The sequence below is a fragment of the Myotis lucifugus genome, unplaced genomic scaffold (assembly GCF_000147115.1).
Source record: "Myotis lucifugus unplaced genomic scaffold, Myoluc2.0 scaffold_5, whole genome shotgun sequence".
Classification (NCBI taxonomy): domain Eukaryota; kingdom Metazoa; phylum Chordata; class Mammalia; order Chiroptera; family Vespertilionidae; genus Myotis; species Myotis lucifugus.
In genome coordinates, this window is record NW_005871053.1 from 11,049,023 (window position 1) to 11,063,904 (window position 14,882).

General features: G+C 41.7%; 1 protein-coding gene across 1 annotated transcript; it reads right to left on the reverse strand.

Annotated features, from left to right (window-relative positions):
- Positions 1-11,703: 11,703 nt before the first annotated feature.
- SP5 (Sp5 transcription factor) lies at positions 11,704-14,491 on the reverse strand. The gene is given in 5 exon segments (XM_023743516.1): positions 11,704-12,880; positions 12,882-12,951; positions 12,954-13,284; positions 13,286-13,324; positions 13,888-14,491. Coding segments are annotated over 5 exon segments (1,314 nt in total). The 5' UTR covers positions 14,152-14,491; the 3' UTR covers positions 11,704-12,270.
- Between the last annotated feature and the right edge of the window lie 391 nt (positions 14,492-14,882).

Below are 14,882 nucleotides of genomic sequence, written 5' to 3' on the forward strand. Positions count from 1 at the left end.
ATGGGGTCTGCCTAAGGAGGAAGCCCTCTGCATGTGTCACATTATTAGGCAGGTGGACTTTTTCTTCCTTCCCCAATCTTCCTTGATCTCTCTCCCTCTCCTCCCTGTGGCTTCTCCCACTCTACTGTTTTCTTCCAATTTCTGTTTTCAACACTGTGCATTGAAACCTTGTGTATCAACCAATGGCTCTGAGAGGCAATGGATTATGCTTGTAATTCACCAGATACAGACATAACAGAAGTGAAAGGGATCATCCAGTTGGTTGGTGATGATCAGAGAAGCTCAGGATATGAAACAGAAGCAACAAGGAGACTCCGAAGCATCTCATCAGTCACCAGGGGCTCTAAGGAATTAGATTTGGAAACCTCTTTATCTCTCTCTCATTTATAGACAGGGAAATTGATCTCAGAGAAGTGAAGTGATTTGTCTATGATCATCCAGGCCTTTGTGCCTCAGTGTGGATCTCAGAACTGAAATCCCCCAAAATCAAAATGGGTAGTTGAATTTTTCCTCTTAAAAGATTTTATCTGCGCCAGTTTAATATAAGAAATCACTGGTATTCAGACAGTACATTTTTTAAATCACAAATTTAGACGATCTCGATAGCAACATGAAATTGTAGGGTTGAGAGCACACGTAGAGGGTACTTTACAAGTGTTTAATGGAGCATATGTATCTCCTCAAGGGTGGTGCTTTAGAATGTACATAGAGGGAGGAAAGTCTACACGAGGGCACACTCTGTAGAGAAAAAGAAATAGGCCTCATGAAGACAGTGCAGAAACTCTGATTTTTGAAGCCTGAGCCAGGAAGATAACTGAGGTAGTTTAAGAAAACTCAAGTGTAGAGGCTGGCAGTCCTGCTCCACATACGAGCTGGAAGTAAAATGGAACCATTACATTTAATCCTGGTAAAACTGTTGGTTTTGGTTCTATGTTTGTTTCTGTCTGTGTTTTCTAGAAAGCTTTCACATTTCTAGGAAAGAGAAAAGTGACTTAACTAAACATGCAGATAGAATGGAGCACAAAAAGTTGAAATTACATGATCAAGGTAAAGGATTGATCCATTTAAATAACAGTTCTGCTTTTCAATTATGAATCCTTTCAGAATATAACTAATTTTTGGATCCATTCTCCAGAAAAATGAATACATTAATAAATTTGCATATGCCCATTTATATACACCATGTCCATCAAGCTCTTGGCCAGATATATTAGGATAAATACAGATGACAGAATAGCACAAAGCAGTGAAAATGATAAACGTCATCTTCTATGTTTTAAATAGAAAAATAAACCTTACTGAAAGAGTTCAAGAAGTAAACGATACAATAGTTTCATGTAAGTACTGTAGTGTAATACTATTTATATAAAAGCAAATATTTGTATATGCATATAGGAATAGATTTTTTTACTTCTTTTTTAAAATATGTTTTTATTGATTAAACCGGTTTGGCTCAGTGGATAGAGCATCGGCCTGCGGACTGAAAGGTCCCGGGTTTGATTCCGGTCAAGGGCATGTACCTGGGTTGCGGGCACATCCCCAGTAGGAGATGTGCAGGAGGCAGCTGGTCGATGTTTCTCTCTCATCGATGTTTCTAACTCTCTATCTCTCTCTCCCTTCCTCTCTGTGGAAAATCAATAAAATATATTTAAAAAATAAATAAATAAATAAATAAATAAATAAATAAAATATGTTTTTATTGATTTTGGAGAGAGAGGAAGGGAAAAGGACAGAGAAAAATATCGATGAGAGAGAAACATTGATAGGCTGCCTCCTGTATGACCCCTATTGGGGATTAAGCCCACAACCCTGGCATGTGCCCTGACGAGGAATTAACAGGTGACCTCTTGGTTCATGGGTTGACGCTCAACCACTGAGCTACACTGGCTGGGCAATAGTAGATATTTTGAGTGCTTGTTCCAAGTCATTTAATGTATATTACCAAATTAATCACCACAACAATCCTATAAATTAGGTACTATTATTATACCCATTTTGCAAATGAGGCACCTGAGTCTTTGGGAGTTTCATTTGCCTGAAATCACATAGCTATGTGTGGTGGAGGCAGTTTACACAAACACAGGAGGAGACACACACACTCAAACTGGAAGCTACATGAAGTTAGGAACTATAACCAGCACATCTAGGACAGGGCTGGGCTCACCGTAGGAGATCAATAAAGATGTGTTATTTGAATGAATGACAACAGTCATTTTATTTTCTACTTTGTTTTTTACTTATTTCAATTTTTTTGATGAGTATGTTGGCAGAATACTGTTAGTGTTCAACAAATATCCATGTGTTTCTCTCTATTTCCATTCCCCATGCATTTAGGTATGTTCATGGGACTAATCCTCACCAAAGGAATGTAGGAGGAAATAATGTGTCTCCTTTAGTCTGAGGCAATTAAGAGACAAGGATTATTGGGGGTCATCTTTGAGGCTGGTTACCACAGAGGCCATGAGATATCCAGCAGTGTGACCGAGACTCAGTTTGCCTGTGTGACCTTACAGAGCAAATGAAGATGAACTTCAGACTGTTGTTTTACTTAGTAAATCCCTGAAATTGGCTTATTATTTGGTAATATTGTATCTTTACTGCCCTACTAGAATGTTGGCCTCCTGAGAACATAAAGTTTATCTGTTCTGTTCACTGCTGTATTCCTGGTGCTTAAAACAGGACTGCCACATGTGAAGAACCCCATAAACAGTGAATAAATGAATAACTGAATGCATGAAGTCTTCTGGGTACCTACGGGTGGGCAAAGCTGGAAAGCACAGATGGTATTTGCCATAGCAGTATCCTAACAGGGTACCCTCCCAGGAGTGAGAACTTTTTGGAGACTCTGGCAGACATAGCCCAAGAGGAGGTAGAAAGGTGACACCATGTAATATCTTTTAAAGGGATGTAATTCACAGCTACCACAGGAAGCACTGCTAATAACTGCCTCTAGAACCATTAGGATATTGGTTAAGTTACTGTAACAGTTGCCAAATAACAATGGCTAAAACTAAATGGTTTATTTCTCTCTTACATAAAAGACCAGCTGGTAGGCAGTCCAGGAAAACTGGTTTAGGAATGTAGCCTGGGAGTTTGCATTTAAATAAGCATCCCAGGTAATTTTCACACACACACACAAAGTTGAGAGCCAGTCCTTTGGCAACTTGTGACTTCCTGAGTCTTCTGCTTTTCCTGGTCCTCTACTATTTCTCCTTGGCCAGGCTGCTGAATTTCCATTCAGTGTGCTTACTCATAAATGCACCATGGATCAAGCATGCCCTCAGTTTCTCTTCTGTTAAATGAGAGAGCCAGGCTGAATGGTTTTTAAGGTCTCCTCCAACTCCAAAGTGTTCAATTCTACTTCTAAAAATTCTGGTTGGGGAGATTTTTCTGGTCACAGAGTTCCTTTGATCTCTCAGGGTTCTGGGGAACTTTGAAAATAGGCCATAGCCAGCATCAAGCTAGCTTCATGTTGTCATTCATTAAGGGACCCCCTAAAATAATACAAATCAATGATTGATGAGACCTGGAGCCAGAAGGCCTCATACACCAGAAAAAAAAAATGGAGCCATTCTCATTTATGTAACAAGCTTCCCCAGTGCTGGTAATTCACAGCAGTGTTCTATAATTTCAATGGTCAGAAATAAACTGCTTTTCAAAGAAATTTTACAAAATCATGTTCTGGTTTGAGAAAGAGCCCCGAGAAGCACCTTGAGCAAGAAAGATTTGGTAAAGAGGGTGGGCTGAGGAGGACTATGGTGAGACTAGAGGAAGTGAAGTGTGGCCTCTATAGAAAAGCCCTAGGACTCTGCACTTGTCTCTTAGTAGTTTTAAAAGGATCTTTTAAGGCAAACCAGAGGCCTGAAGCAATGTGCTTACATTTTGGAAGTGTCATTATTACATTTCTGCAGCATGGAGTGTACATGAATTTTTTTCATTCTTAGTGGTGATGTTTATACATGCCCTAAGATAATTAGTTATTAATCATCTAATGACACTAAAAAAAATCAAACTGCTCAGTTAGCTGAGTATTCCTTCTAAGAAAACAGATGTTGTTAAAGTCAGTGTTCCCCTCTATGGGGAAAATTTCACTAACATATAAATATGATTTAGGATTCAAAAATGTTAATTTTCTATGTGCATTAAATACTAAAAGACAATTGCCTATATAATTGTATAACATGCACATAAAAATCATTAATTAAGATTATTGTTGACTTCTCATTGGAGTTAGATTTTCAATTGTTTCTCAATTGATTGAGGGATTTCAGCCAAGTGGCCTATCCATTCTCGACTTCTCCAGAGTAACTTGTGAGAAATGTTTTAGGCTAGAATTTGCTTATTTCCCATAGGTTAATCTTACACATTATTAAATATTCAATTTTCTAAACCAGTGATTCTCAAACTTTATAGTGTGCATCGGAATCACTTATTAAAACACAGACTGCTGAGCCTCATTCCCAGGGTTTAGTAACTTGGAATTGGTCCCAAGAATGTGCATTTTGCCTGACTGGTGTTCAGTGGTTGAGCATCAACCTATGCACATGCCCGGGTTGCGGGCTCAATCCCTAGTAGGGGGCATGCAGGAGGCAGCCGATCAATAATTTTCTTCATTGATGTTTCTCTCTCTCTCCCTCTCCCTTCCTCTCTGAATATATATGAATTTGCATTTCTAACAGGTTCCCAGGTGATGCTAATGTTACTGGTCTGGGAACCACTCTGTCTTGAACTCTCAGCTCCAGGTAAAAACCCATTGGATTCCTTTTTTTTACTTTTCATCTCACTTTCCCCCGCTACCCCCACTCCCCCATTGGATTCTGAATCCAGTTTATGGGTTGTTGTTTTTGAAAGCAGAAGACCCATTTATGGTATAAAATAGTTTATCATTGCTTTATCTGAAATTTTCTCTTTCCTTGTGCTTTAATAGGAATTTCTTTCATCACTTTTAAGTTAGGCCTGTATTACATTCATTTGTGTGTATGTCTTATCTCCTTTATGACAGCCAGCTTTTTGAAGGATTGTGTTCACTTTTGAATCCTCATTGTACTTTACATCTTGTGGATATCAAATAATTGTTTGGTCAATTAAATTTAGTTATGTGCATGTGTTTAGAATTTGCTTTGTACCTGGTTTTCTACATTAATAATTATAACCAGTACTAAATTAAGTATGCAGTTCACATATTTTTAATTGCACATATCAACTTGACTGACTTTGAGGGTGTGAGGAACGAATGGTTTCCTTAAACTTAACTAGGCCAAAGTTTGTAAATCTAAATAAATCTCCTTAATTGTTGTTATCTATACTTTTCAATCCTATCATTCTACTGTGAAATTTCCATACATAGAAACAGGACACTTTATAATTGCACAACAGTACAGCATTTATAAAGATTGACATACCCAGAAATGTTATGTTCAAAAGCCAATATTAAAGTCATGACTAAATTTGGATATTACTTGCAGAGGTTGATTTATAGCAAATTACCTTTGCTCCTCTTTAATACTTTTAACTATTTAAGAACAAATTATATTTTCAAGGACTGGATTTCTAAAATCAGATACCAGAATGCCAGGAATATTCATACTACTGTTGCATTTTTAGTAGCCATAATAAAATGTATTTGGCCCTGGCTTGGTAGCTCAGTTGGTTAGAGCATCGTCCTGATATGCCAAGGTTGCCGGTTCCATCCCCAATCAGGGCACAAACAAGAATCAACCAATGAATGCATAAATAAGTGGAACAACAAATTGATGTTTCTCTCCCTTCCTCTCTCTAAAATCAATACATAAAGTTAAAAAAAAATGTATTTGAATTTTTCACTTACAGATTTTAGATTTGAAGCATTTCAGCTTTGGAAGAGACCATAAAGATCATCCAAGTCCAAATGTCCTCAGTCAAGTCTCATATCTCCCCTACATTCATACCCACCTTTGGTTTAAAAAAACCAAACCAAGCTGGGGTCCAACTTCCCAAAGTGTGCTCAAACCTTTCCCTTCAACGTCTACCCAACAGCTCTGTTTCAACTCTTTTAAGAATAGCCTATCTAAACAGGACACTCCAAGTGTCTGTTATTCCTCATGGTCATGTTATTCCCCCATGATCTGTTTCCCTTTTCACTACTTCTACATTTCTCTGCTACAGAAGCAAGGGGACAGTTGCAGCCCCCAGCTTCCAGCTACTAGCTGCAGGACAATCCTGAATCATTGATGGGGGAAGTGCTTTTCTCCTTAGAAAACTTAGCAACTTTCTATTCCATACCCAGGCTTGGCACAAAATTTATTACCACAGTGACTTCTTAGTAGTTGTCTGCGATACTATGAAGAGATGACATGGACTTTAGCAAGGATCAAATAAGAGAAGAAAGCTTTCAGAGAAGTCACCACCAAATATAATAACCTTAATAAGGAATACAATAGCTAAATGCGTACAAGTCTTAGTTCACATCCCCTTCATTAAAACTTTAGCTCAATAAAGAGCTATGTTTATAGGTTTAGGTAATCTACATATTTTTTTGGTATGCTTTTTGCCTAATTAAATCTACCCAACTTGGGATTACCTCAAACCATAACCCTCTGTCATATTTTAAAATTTTACTTTTAATAGAAATATTTTTCTCACCGATGTTCACAAATCCACAGTAAGCATCAGCCATGCACATACTATAAAAGGCGAAAGATTTATGCGATCTGAAGAGAAACCAGAGTATATGCACATACTATAAATAAAGCATGACTTGAATCTACAAATACAAATAGAAATATAAATTTAATTAACTCACATGTAAAATTTAGACCAAGGAGTATAAATTTCTACAAAAAAATGACAGATTTTAATTAGCTAGAATTTAGAATCCTGTCAAGTTCTACACAATAGGAAGCAAAACCAAATAATGGGCATAAGTAAAGGAAGAGAGACTCATAACACAAAATAAGTTTCCATGGTAGAGATGAACATGGACATACAGAAGACATGTGACATCCACAAGTAAAGAGACATATAGAATGGGAGAGAAAACTACCCAAAATACAAGAATAAAACTTCCAAAGACAGAAATAAGAGAACTAAGCTTTCATGGTACCTTATATAGAGTTTTAGGAAACTACCACCAAATACTTCTCATTAGGACACATTTTCCCAACTATAAGTATAAATGAGGATTTAGCTTTGATACTTGCCTATGAATTGGATGAAACTGAGGCCCAGATGTCTTCCATCCGTGTTTTTGATTATGTTAAACACAAAATCGTTAGAGAGCACCCGTATGACTCAACAGTTTAACTTTATATTTAAAAATCAGGTGACATCTCTATACTGCCTTAGACTTTAGAAAATTTAGTATTTTTTTGATGTCAGAAGTTTGATAAGTAATGAAAAAATTAGTTTTGTTGTAAAACAAACGTTCATTTTATAATAGGCAGATTGAATCTCCATGATGATGAAACAACTTTTTGAAAAGTGAAAGCTGCATATTTTCCATATATCAAATTAGAAACTGGATTGTTTCCCCTAAATTGAATTTGACATTAGGTAGACAACCAAAATACATAATATAGTTTATTAGATATTGTGCAGAAATTACTGCAGTTCACATGCATGGATTTAATTATGAAGTAAGTGTCAAATACCCCATTGGGGATTATGCTTCAGCATAATCACTAAAGACATGGAAGGAAAGTATATAAAGACTAGGAAGAGAAATCATCAAAATGTCAGCATGAAAATGTATAGTATATTAATCATCATGTGCAAATCTTCAACTGGTAGTAAGTTATAATAGTAAAAAAAACCCTGTAACTATCAGAAAAAGTTGTGATGGTCCATAAATGTTTGATTACATATTTGTTGAAAGCTATCACTTATTTGCTATAGTAAGGAACATCATGTAAGTTATATTACAATATCCATAAATTAATTTGAAAAATTGCACATTCTTTAAAAACAATCAAGGGAAGAGTAATAGATACAAAGATCTTGATGCAAAAAAAATGTGTTCAGTTTGAACAGCAGAGAAAAATGTACTGTTTACAGAAAGGGTGGGGCAAAAGTAGGTCTACAGATGTTCATATGGAAAATAACACAATAATAAATAATAATACAAGAATAAACTCTGTTTCACATACTCACAACTGTAAACCTATTTTTGCCCCTCTCTGTATATTGAATGAATGCCCCATTAATCAGGTTACCATTATAGTGGCTCAGTAATAAAACATGCCCTTGTGGTGTATTAATCTAAATATATATCTCCTTACTAACATACATCTTTCTAGATTTTTTCCTCTAGGTTATCAAACTGTTGACGCATATACTCATTTCAAAGCTGCACTTGGTGCCGTAAACTTTTGAAGTTCCCCTCCATCATGCAAACCAGAGGAAGGGAATGATATATAACAGAACGTTAATGAGCATTAATATGATTTGTTTTGCATGCTCCTCAGTTTGGGATGTTAGAAAATCTTAATTACATTTACTATAAAACAAAGCTTGAGGGTTGAATCTGATTTCACAGCAGACCATTTCCCAGTGAGATATTGTCAATTTACTTCAACTGATGCATATGGTCTGCAACTTCAGAGCTCCAAACAACCTACTAGGTGTTTCACTCATTTGAAATCAGAGCTCTGGCCCTAGTAACATTCTTTGAAACTCTCACAGCAAAACCAAAATAATGGGAAACACGAAGATGCTGCCTTTAACTGATTACTTAAAAACCCACAGTATTAGACTAGAAACATGGTGCAAACTTGGTGAAAAACTGCCTTTTCTATTAATATTGTTTCAAATATATTTCTGCAATAAGCATGCTCATTAAGATTAATTGGTACGTCTTGTTTGACTTATGGAAAAAGTTTTATAACAATATATACAATATAGCTATCAGATCTGAACTCTAACCCAAACTAGAAAAGACTAACATAATAGTGAATAATACACTGGTATTTTCTTTAACACAATTTACTTTCATTCATTACCAGAACTATTACAAATTAGCAGTCAGCCAAAGGTAAATTTGCACAATTTTCTCTTGAGAAAAGCAGAAAACTATGGAGTATAAAACAAGTCAAGAAACACACAATTCCAAATTACCTAAATTACTGATAACTCAATTTCTCCATGTTTCTAAGTTCTTGGTAAAAAAATGGTTCATTTATCAACTGAGTGTTAAATTTAAAATAATATCACACCAATTTTAGAATTTTCTAAAATGACACCTTACACTATATTTGCATACTATTAAAACAGATGCTTAGAAAATGCAAAATGTCTATTGACATTGAAGGCCATTGTTAATGTATTTTCTTCAAGTAGTTTTAAAAACTTAATTGAACTGGGTTTTGGGTTCTAAGTAAAGCCTTGAATACAGTTGGTAGATTAAACTGTCTTTTTTGATACTGGTAAAACTCCAATTATAAAATAAATTTTAGTTTTATATTTAATAGGACTTTGTTTTTGAACTTCTTTTAATTTGAATTTCATTAATTTTTCTGCTAAGTGTGCTTAAATCCATCATTTATGCATATTATTTCTTACATATTGACTTAAAAATAATTTTAAAGTCCTAAATGGTATTCTGGTTGCAGTTTTATGCAACAAATAAAGCATGTAATAGCAGTTTGAATTTTAACAGCTTATATAGTCTAATACATTTCTGCACAAACTTGTATTTCTGAGTATAAACATGAAAAACTTTCCTACACTTGGACAAAAATGTCACATTATTGTGGCTTTCTGATTGCCACTTGGATAATGGCATAAACTTTTTTCCCCTAAAGTTGTTGGAATAGATTTTGCAGCGGTACAATAAAGAGCAGTTTCCCAGCTATGCAAAGTTAGTCTAGAGACTGTACTTTAACCCTACTTTTTAAAATTTGCAGGTTCAATTAAATGAAACATAAAAAGTTTTGTCATCAAATGACTTTATTCTGCTTTTAATTACTGTATTTTTAGATATATTTCATATATTTTATCTAGTTTCTTTTAACAATCACAAAATTATAGTTATAAGGAAACTATCTTCAACACCTTAGATACTAAATTTTATACATAATATGTAATTTTTCTCTTAATAACCACAAAGTTAAATTGATAAGGAAACTACCTTCATCACTTCATCTGTTTGGATACTAAATGTTCATAGCTGTCAAGAATAGCTAGTAGACTCATTCAAAATTGTCATTTTTCTTTTTCTACCAAGGGATTCTCTTTCTCATGAAAGGATCATTTCAACTTTTCTGAGTCAAAAGCCCTTGGTCTCTTCATACTGCCAAAAAACCTCTTCTGGCTCTAAGGTTGATGCCATACTATGCCTCAGATGTGAGTTTCTGTAACTCTACATAGAAATGATTCTCAAGAATCTTGATTTAGATCAAGATTACGCATTTACATGTACATTAAATGTTACTCTAACGTCTTTCTTATTCCTTGCTAGAAAAACTACCACAACTTAGCTAACCCCAATTGCCTTTCCCTGGTAAAGCACCCTGAAGACTCAGTCTAATTTGTCATTAAGTAGTTTCAAAATCTCTAATGGGAGTAACTGGTTCTAAGGCATGTTTCCACAATGATTCTAATATTCATTTGCTACCTTGTCCCAAGTTAACAGAGTAAAAATGCTATTTCTTATGAGTATAACAGTAATCTTAATCTCAATTATGTTGATATTTGTGCTTGACTTGCTACAGTAAGTCTCATGTACAACCCTCACAGCTTGTAAGAACTTACCCTTCACTTTGACTTTAAACAAAAGGCAAACTTTTGTTTGTAAACTGGGAAATTGTATCAACTTATATAGTACACTTCTATTACCATGAAGATTATTGAGTTCCACTGAAATTTGGCATTAATGATGCTAGCTTAACATATTTAACAAAATTTAAAATGTTTCTGTTCTTTGCTAATTCTAAATCAGAAGATTAAGATTTCAGTTTCAGGTTTAAAAACTCAAATATTAGAAAACATCATGGAACCAGTAGAGTTGAGACTTGAAAAAAGCACGTGTAAACTTTAAAATTTCACATTTTAGAATCAGGAGAGAAACCTAGATATGAGTATTCCTGGCCCCTCCCTGAGAAAATCTTAGTCTACTTCAATGATTAACAAAATCCCAAGATACAAAATGGAACTATACTTCCAGGCCCAGCCAGAAACGAGGCTATTGTAAAACAAGATTTAAGCTTTGCACAGCAAAATGATTCAGACGAAAACAAGACAACGTTGTATACCATGATGGGGCTGAGATGCAGGACTGATGCCTCTTTCCCAGGCAGAGACAAACCTGAACAAGGGCCCCCAGCTTATCTATGAACTCTCCAGCAATCTCACCTGTGAACAGATCCTTGCGTCGCTAGGACCTTTCCAGACACCAGCATAGCTGGCTGCCAGGAGGAAGCGAAGCTGGAGTAAGACCTGTTTCTAGAGCACCAACAAATGGGAAGCCACAGGGAATTCTCCAGGTCAAAAGTCCCAAGGCCGCATAAGTTAGTTACGCAGGGTGTGACTGGGAAATCTTGCCCTATCTTCTTTATCGCAAAACAGACCCTGCCCTACTTCCTCCATCCATGCACCCAATACACTTCCCCAGAACCTTCCAAACCAAAGAAGCCTCGGACGCAAGCAGCCTCCAGGAACCTCCAAATTCCTGGTGAAACCTGACCTCTTTGTGAAGCCTCCCGGAAGAAGAAAAGATCAAATGAGACCGGCTCAGCGGGGTCTCCCCGAGGTGACCCCCGGAGTTAACGTATTTATTTTCACGTTGCAACCGCTGATTGCGTTACATAGACATTTCATGCTGTAGCTCTGCATGGAGCCGAGGACAAAAGTAACATTTTTTATTAATGTTGTAATTATTATAGTTATCCTTTAACAAAGCTATTAAATAACCTGTACAAAGCCGGGCCCTGTCCTAACAAAAAAACCCAGCACTATTTCAACTCCCCCAAGGTTCTTCCGCTTTAATCCAGCAACGTTTCCTATACACAAGGTCAGCTCAGGGCAGTCCCCACAAAACCGTAGGTCTCCCAGACGGTGGGAGTGGTTCGGAGCTCGAAACCGCCCTGTCGTGGCGCAGAGCCCTCCACCCCACCTCCCCTGCTTCTCCTGGACACAGGGGTCCCCGTCCGCCGGCCAGGCCAGGGAACCTGGAGGCAGACAGCAGGAAGGGGCAAGGGCCTCTGCTGGGACTCCCCTCAGCCAGCTGCCCCCAGGCCCCCAGGGAGAGGTGCTGGGGAGTGCGAGGCGGGAAAGGCCTAGACTCGCCCCGGGCTGGGCTCACAGATCCCGCGGGTCCTCCCGCTTGACGCCGGCCTCAGCAACTCTGAGCTTCTTATTCTGGTGCGTCTTGACGTGCTTGGCGAGGTGGTCGCTGCGCATGAAGCGCTTGCCGCACTCGGGGCAGGCGAAGCGCTTCTCGCCCGTGTGAGTCCGCAGGTGCCGCTGCAGCTCGTCCGAGCGCGTGAAGCTCTTGCCGCAGAAGAGCCAGTTGCACACGAAGGGCCGCTCGCCCGTGTGCCAGCGCAGGTGCGCCTTCAGGTGCGACGTCTTGCCGTACACCTTGCCGCAGCCCGGCACGTGGCACACGTGCTGCTTCTTCTTGCCCGGCTCCGGCTCCGGGGCGCCGCCCGCCGCCTGGCAGTTGGGGCAGCGGCAGCGGCGGCACCTCCTGGCCGTGCGCAGGAGGCCTGTCTGCAGCAGCGCGCGATCTGCTCTGTACTGCGCAAGTCGACGACCCAGCACAGGCCCGTTGAGAGCGCGCGGCGCGCGCAGCGCGCGCCGAAGCAGGAAGCGGGCGCGTGGGCCCGCCGGCACAGCTCCCGACAGCTGCCCCCGGAACCCGGCAGTCCCGGACCGTGCCCGCTGCGGGATACTCCACCATGGAAGTCGTCGGGGCTGGGTTGGGAGACAGCTGTCGGCACGTGGGAGGCGGCGGCGGGGGCGGCGGGGGCAGCAAGTTGAGTAGCCGGGCGGCAGCGCGGCCTGGGCCGCGTAGGGCACGTAGGCAGGCGCGCAGCTGGCGGGCAGCGCCGCCATGCTGGAGAGCAGCATCTTGACGGGTGAGAATTCGTAAAGGTACGAGGGGTCGGCCGGGGGGGTGAGCGGGAGCTCGTGCGCCGCCCCGAAGGACGGCTGGAGGTGCGTTTTCTGCGGCGTCAGCCCCAGGCTGGGGTGTGGGGGCGGCAGCGCGCCCGGCGAGTGCGCCGGCATGTCGGAGGTCCACGGGTGAAAAAGCCTGGAGGGCGAGCCCAGCGCTGGGTCGTAGAGCACCTGCAGGATGTACCCAGGCCTCCGCAGCGCCCGGCTGGCCGATCCGGCTACAGTTGGCCGTCTATCAGAGCCAGTAGTGAGTGATTGCTCGGGTCCCAGCTCCGGGAGGCGCTGGGGTTGTGCGGCGGCCGGGGAGGGCGTAGAACAGACAAAGGTTGAGCGTTCCCAGCGCGGTCTCCGGGCCAGCCCGCCACCCCCTCGCCACCTATTATACTGCCGCCTCTAGAACGTGCCGCTGCCCCTCTCCCGCCACCGAACCCCACGCGCGCACCCACCAGTCCCGGGAAACTTTTGGTGCCTGAGCTACCTGCCCGCGAAGCGCACGAGGGCTTCCTGTTAAGTTACTGTACTTGGTTCACGGAGACGCCACCCAGTCTTAGAGGAACCAGGCACGGAGTGGGAGGGGAGCGGGATCCGACCCGCGACTCCCGGTTCCGCGGTCAGAAAGGGCCTGGAAACACCCACAGCCAGACTGCCCCTACTCCCTCCCTCTCATCTTTTAAGCTGTTTCCACGCTACTCTCGGGCTCCTCCCCTGCCCCCTCCCCCGCCCCCGGTGGAAATCAGCAGGGGGGCCCAGCTGGGTCAGCTAGGGCCTTGTTCTCAGCCAGAGGCACCCCAGTACCACCACCCCCGGATCCGCGCGTCCCTCCCCCAAAGGCCACACTCTTGACACCAAGGTTAGGTGCGAAGTTGGCGTGGGCACCCCCCTAAGTTTGACTCCAGCGACATCCACGGCGCACGGCTCCTTTTGAAATTCAGGGTACGCAGAATACCAGGGGAAATCGAGACCCGACCCTCCCACCTTTCCCTCGCCCCCTCCGAGCCCAGCCCTGACCTGGAGGAAGGCCTGCAGGGAGTCGTTCCGGAGGACGGCAACGGCGGCCATGGCTACAGCTTGCCGGCGGTTGGCTGCCGAGCAGGGCGCAGCCGAGGCATGGAGACCCCACGGCAGGACGGACGGCCCCCCGAACCCCTCGCCGGAGCCCGCCCCGTGCACCGGGGCCCTCCCTGCCCGCGCCCCTGGCCGCACCCCGCGCGCTCGCCTTGCGCGAAGTCTGAGCGCTTCAGGATCACCTCCAAGAATTTGATAAGGACTTTGCTGGGCCGCCAGCCAGTCAGAGGGAAGATTTATGGCTTTGAAGTTTGCCGCTACCCAATCATCAAAGAATAGCGGCTCTTTCAGAAGCGAAAGCAAATTCCTTTTGAATCCACAAAAGCTCCTATGGTGTGTTTGTTGGTCTGGATAAAAAGAACTGATTATTTAGGGGGGATTGGGAAGGGAGGAGATAAAGGCGGGACAAATTAAATGAAAGTAATCACTATGTGGGAAATGTATATACACAAATAATTGGATTTTCCTGATCAAAGGGGGCCTTGCCGCCCTGGAGACCCGCGCTCGGTGGCTTGAGACACTCTCTCCCCCCCCACTCCCTTGCAATTAAAGATTTGCACCGAGGCTGCGCCCAAAGTGACAAAGTGTCTTTGTTATCTCCAGAGAAATCTGCCCTCGTCTTCCAAGCTCGGACTTTGAGACGGAGGTGAGGGTAATTCTCCCCTCCCCGGTACTTACACACCTCACGCCGGAACTGCGCGCACACCGCGGACCCGAGGGAATTC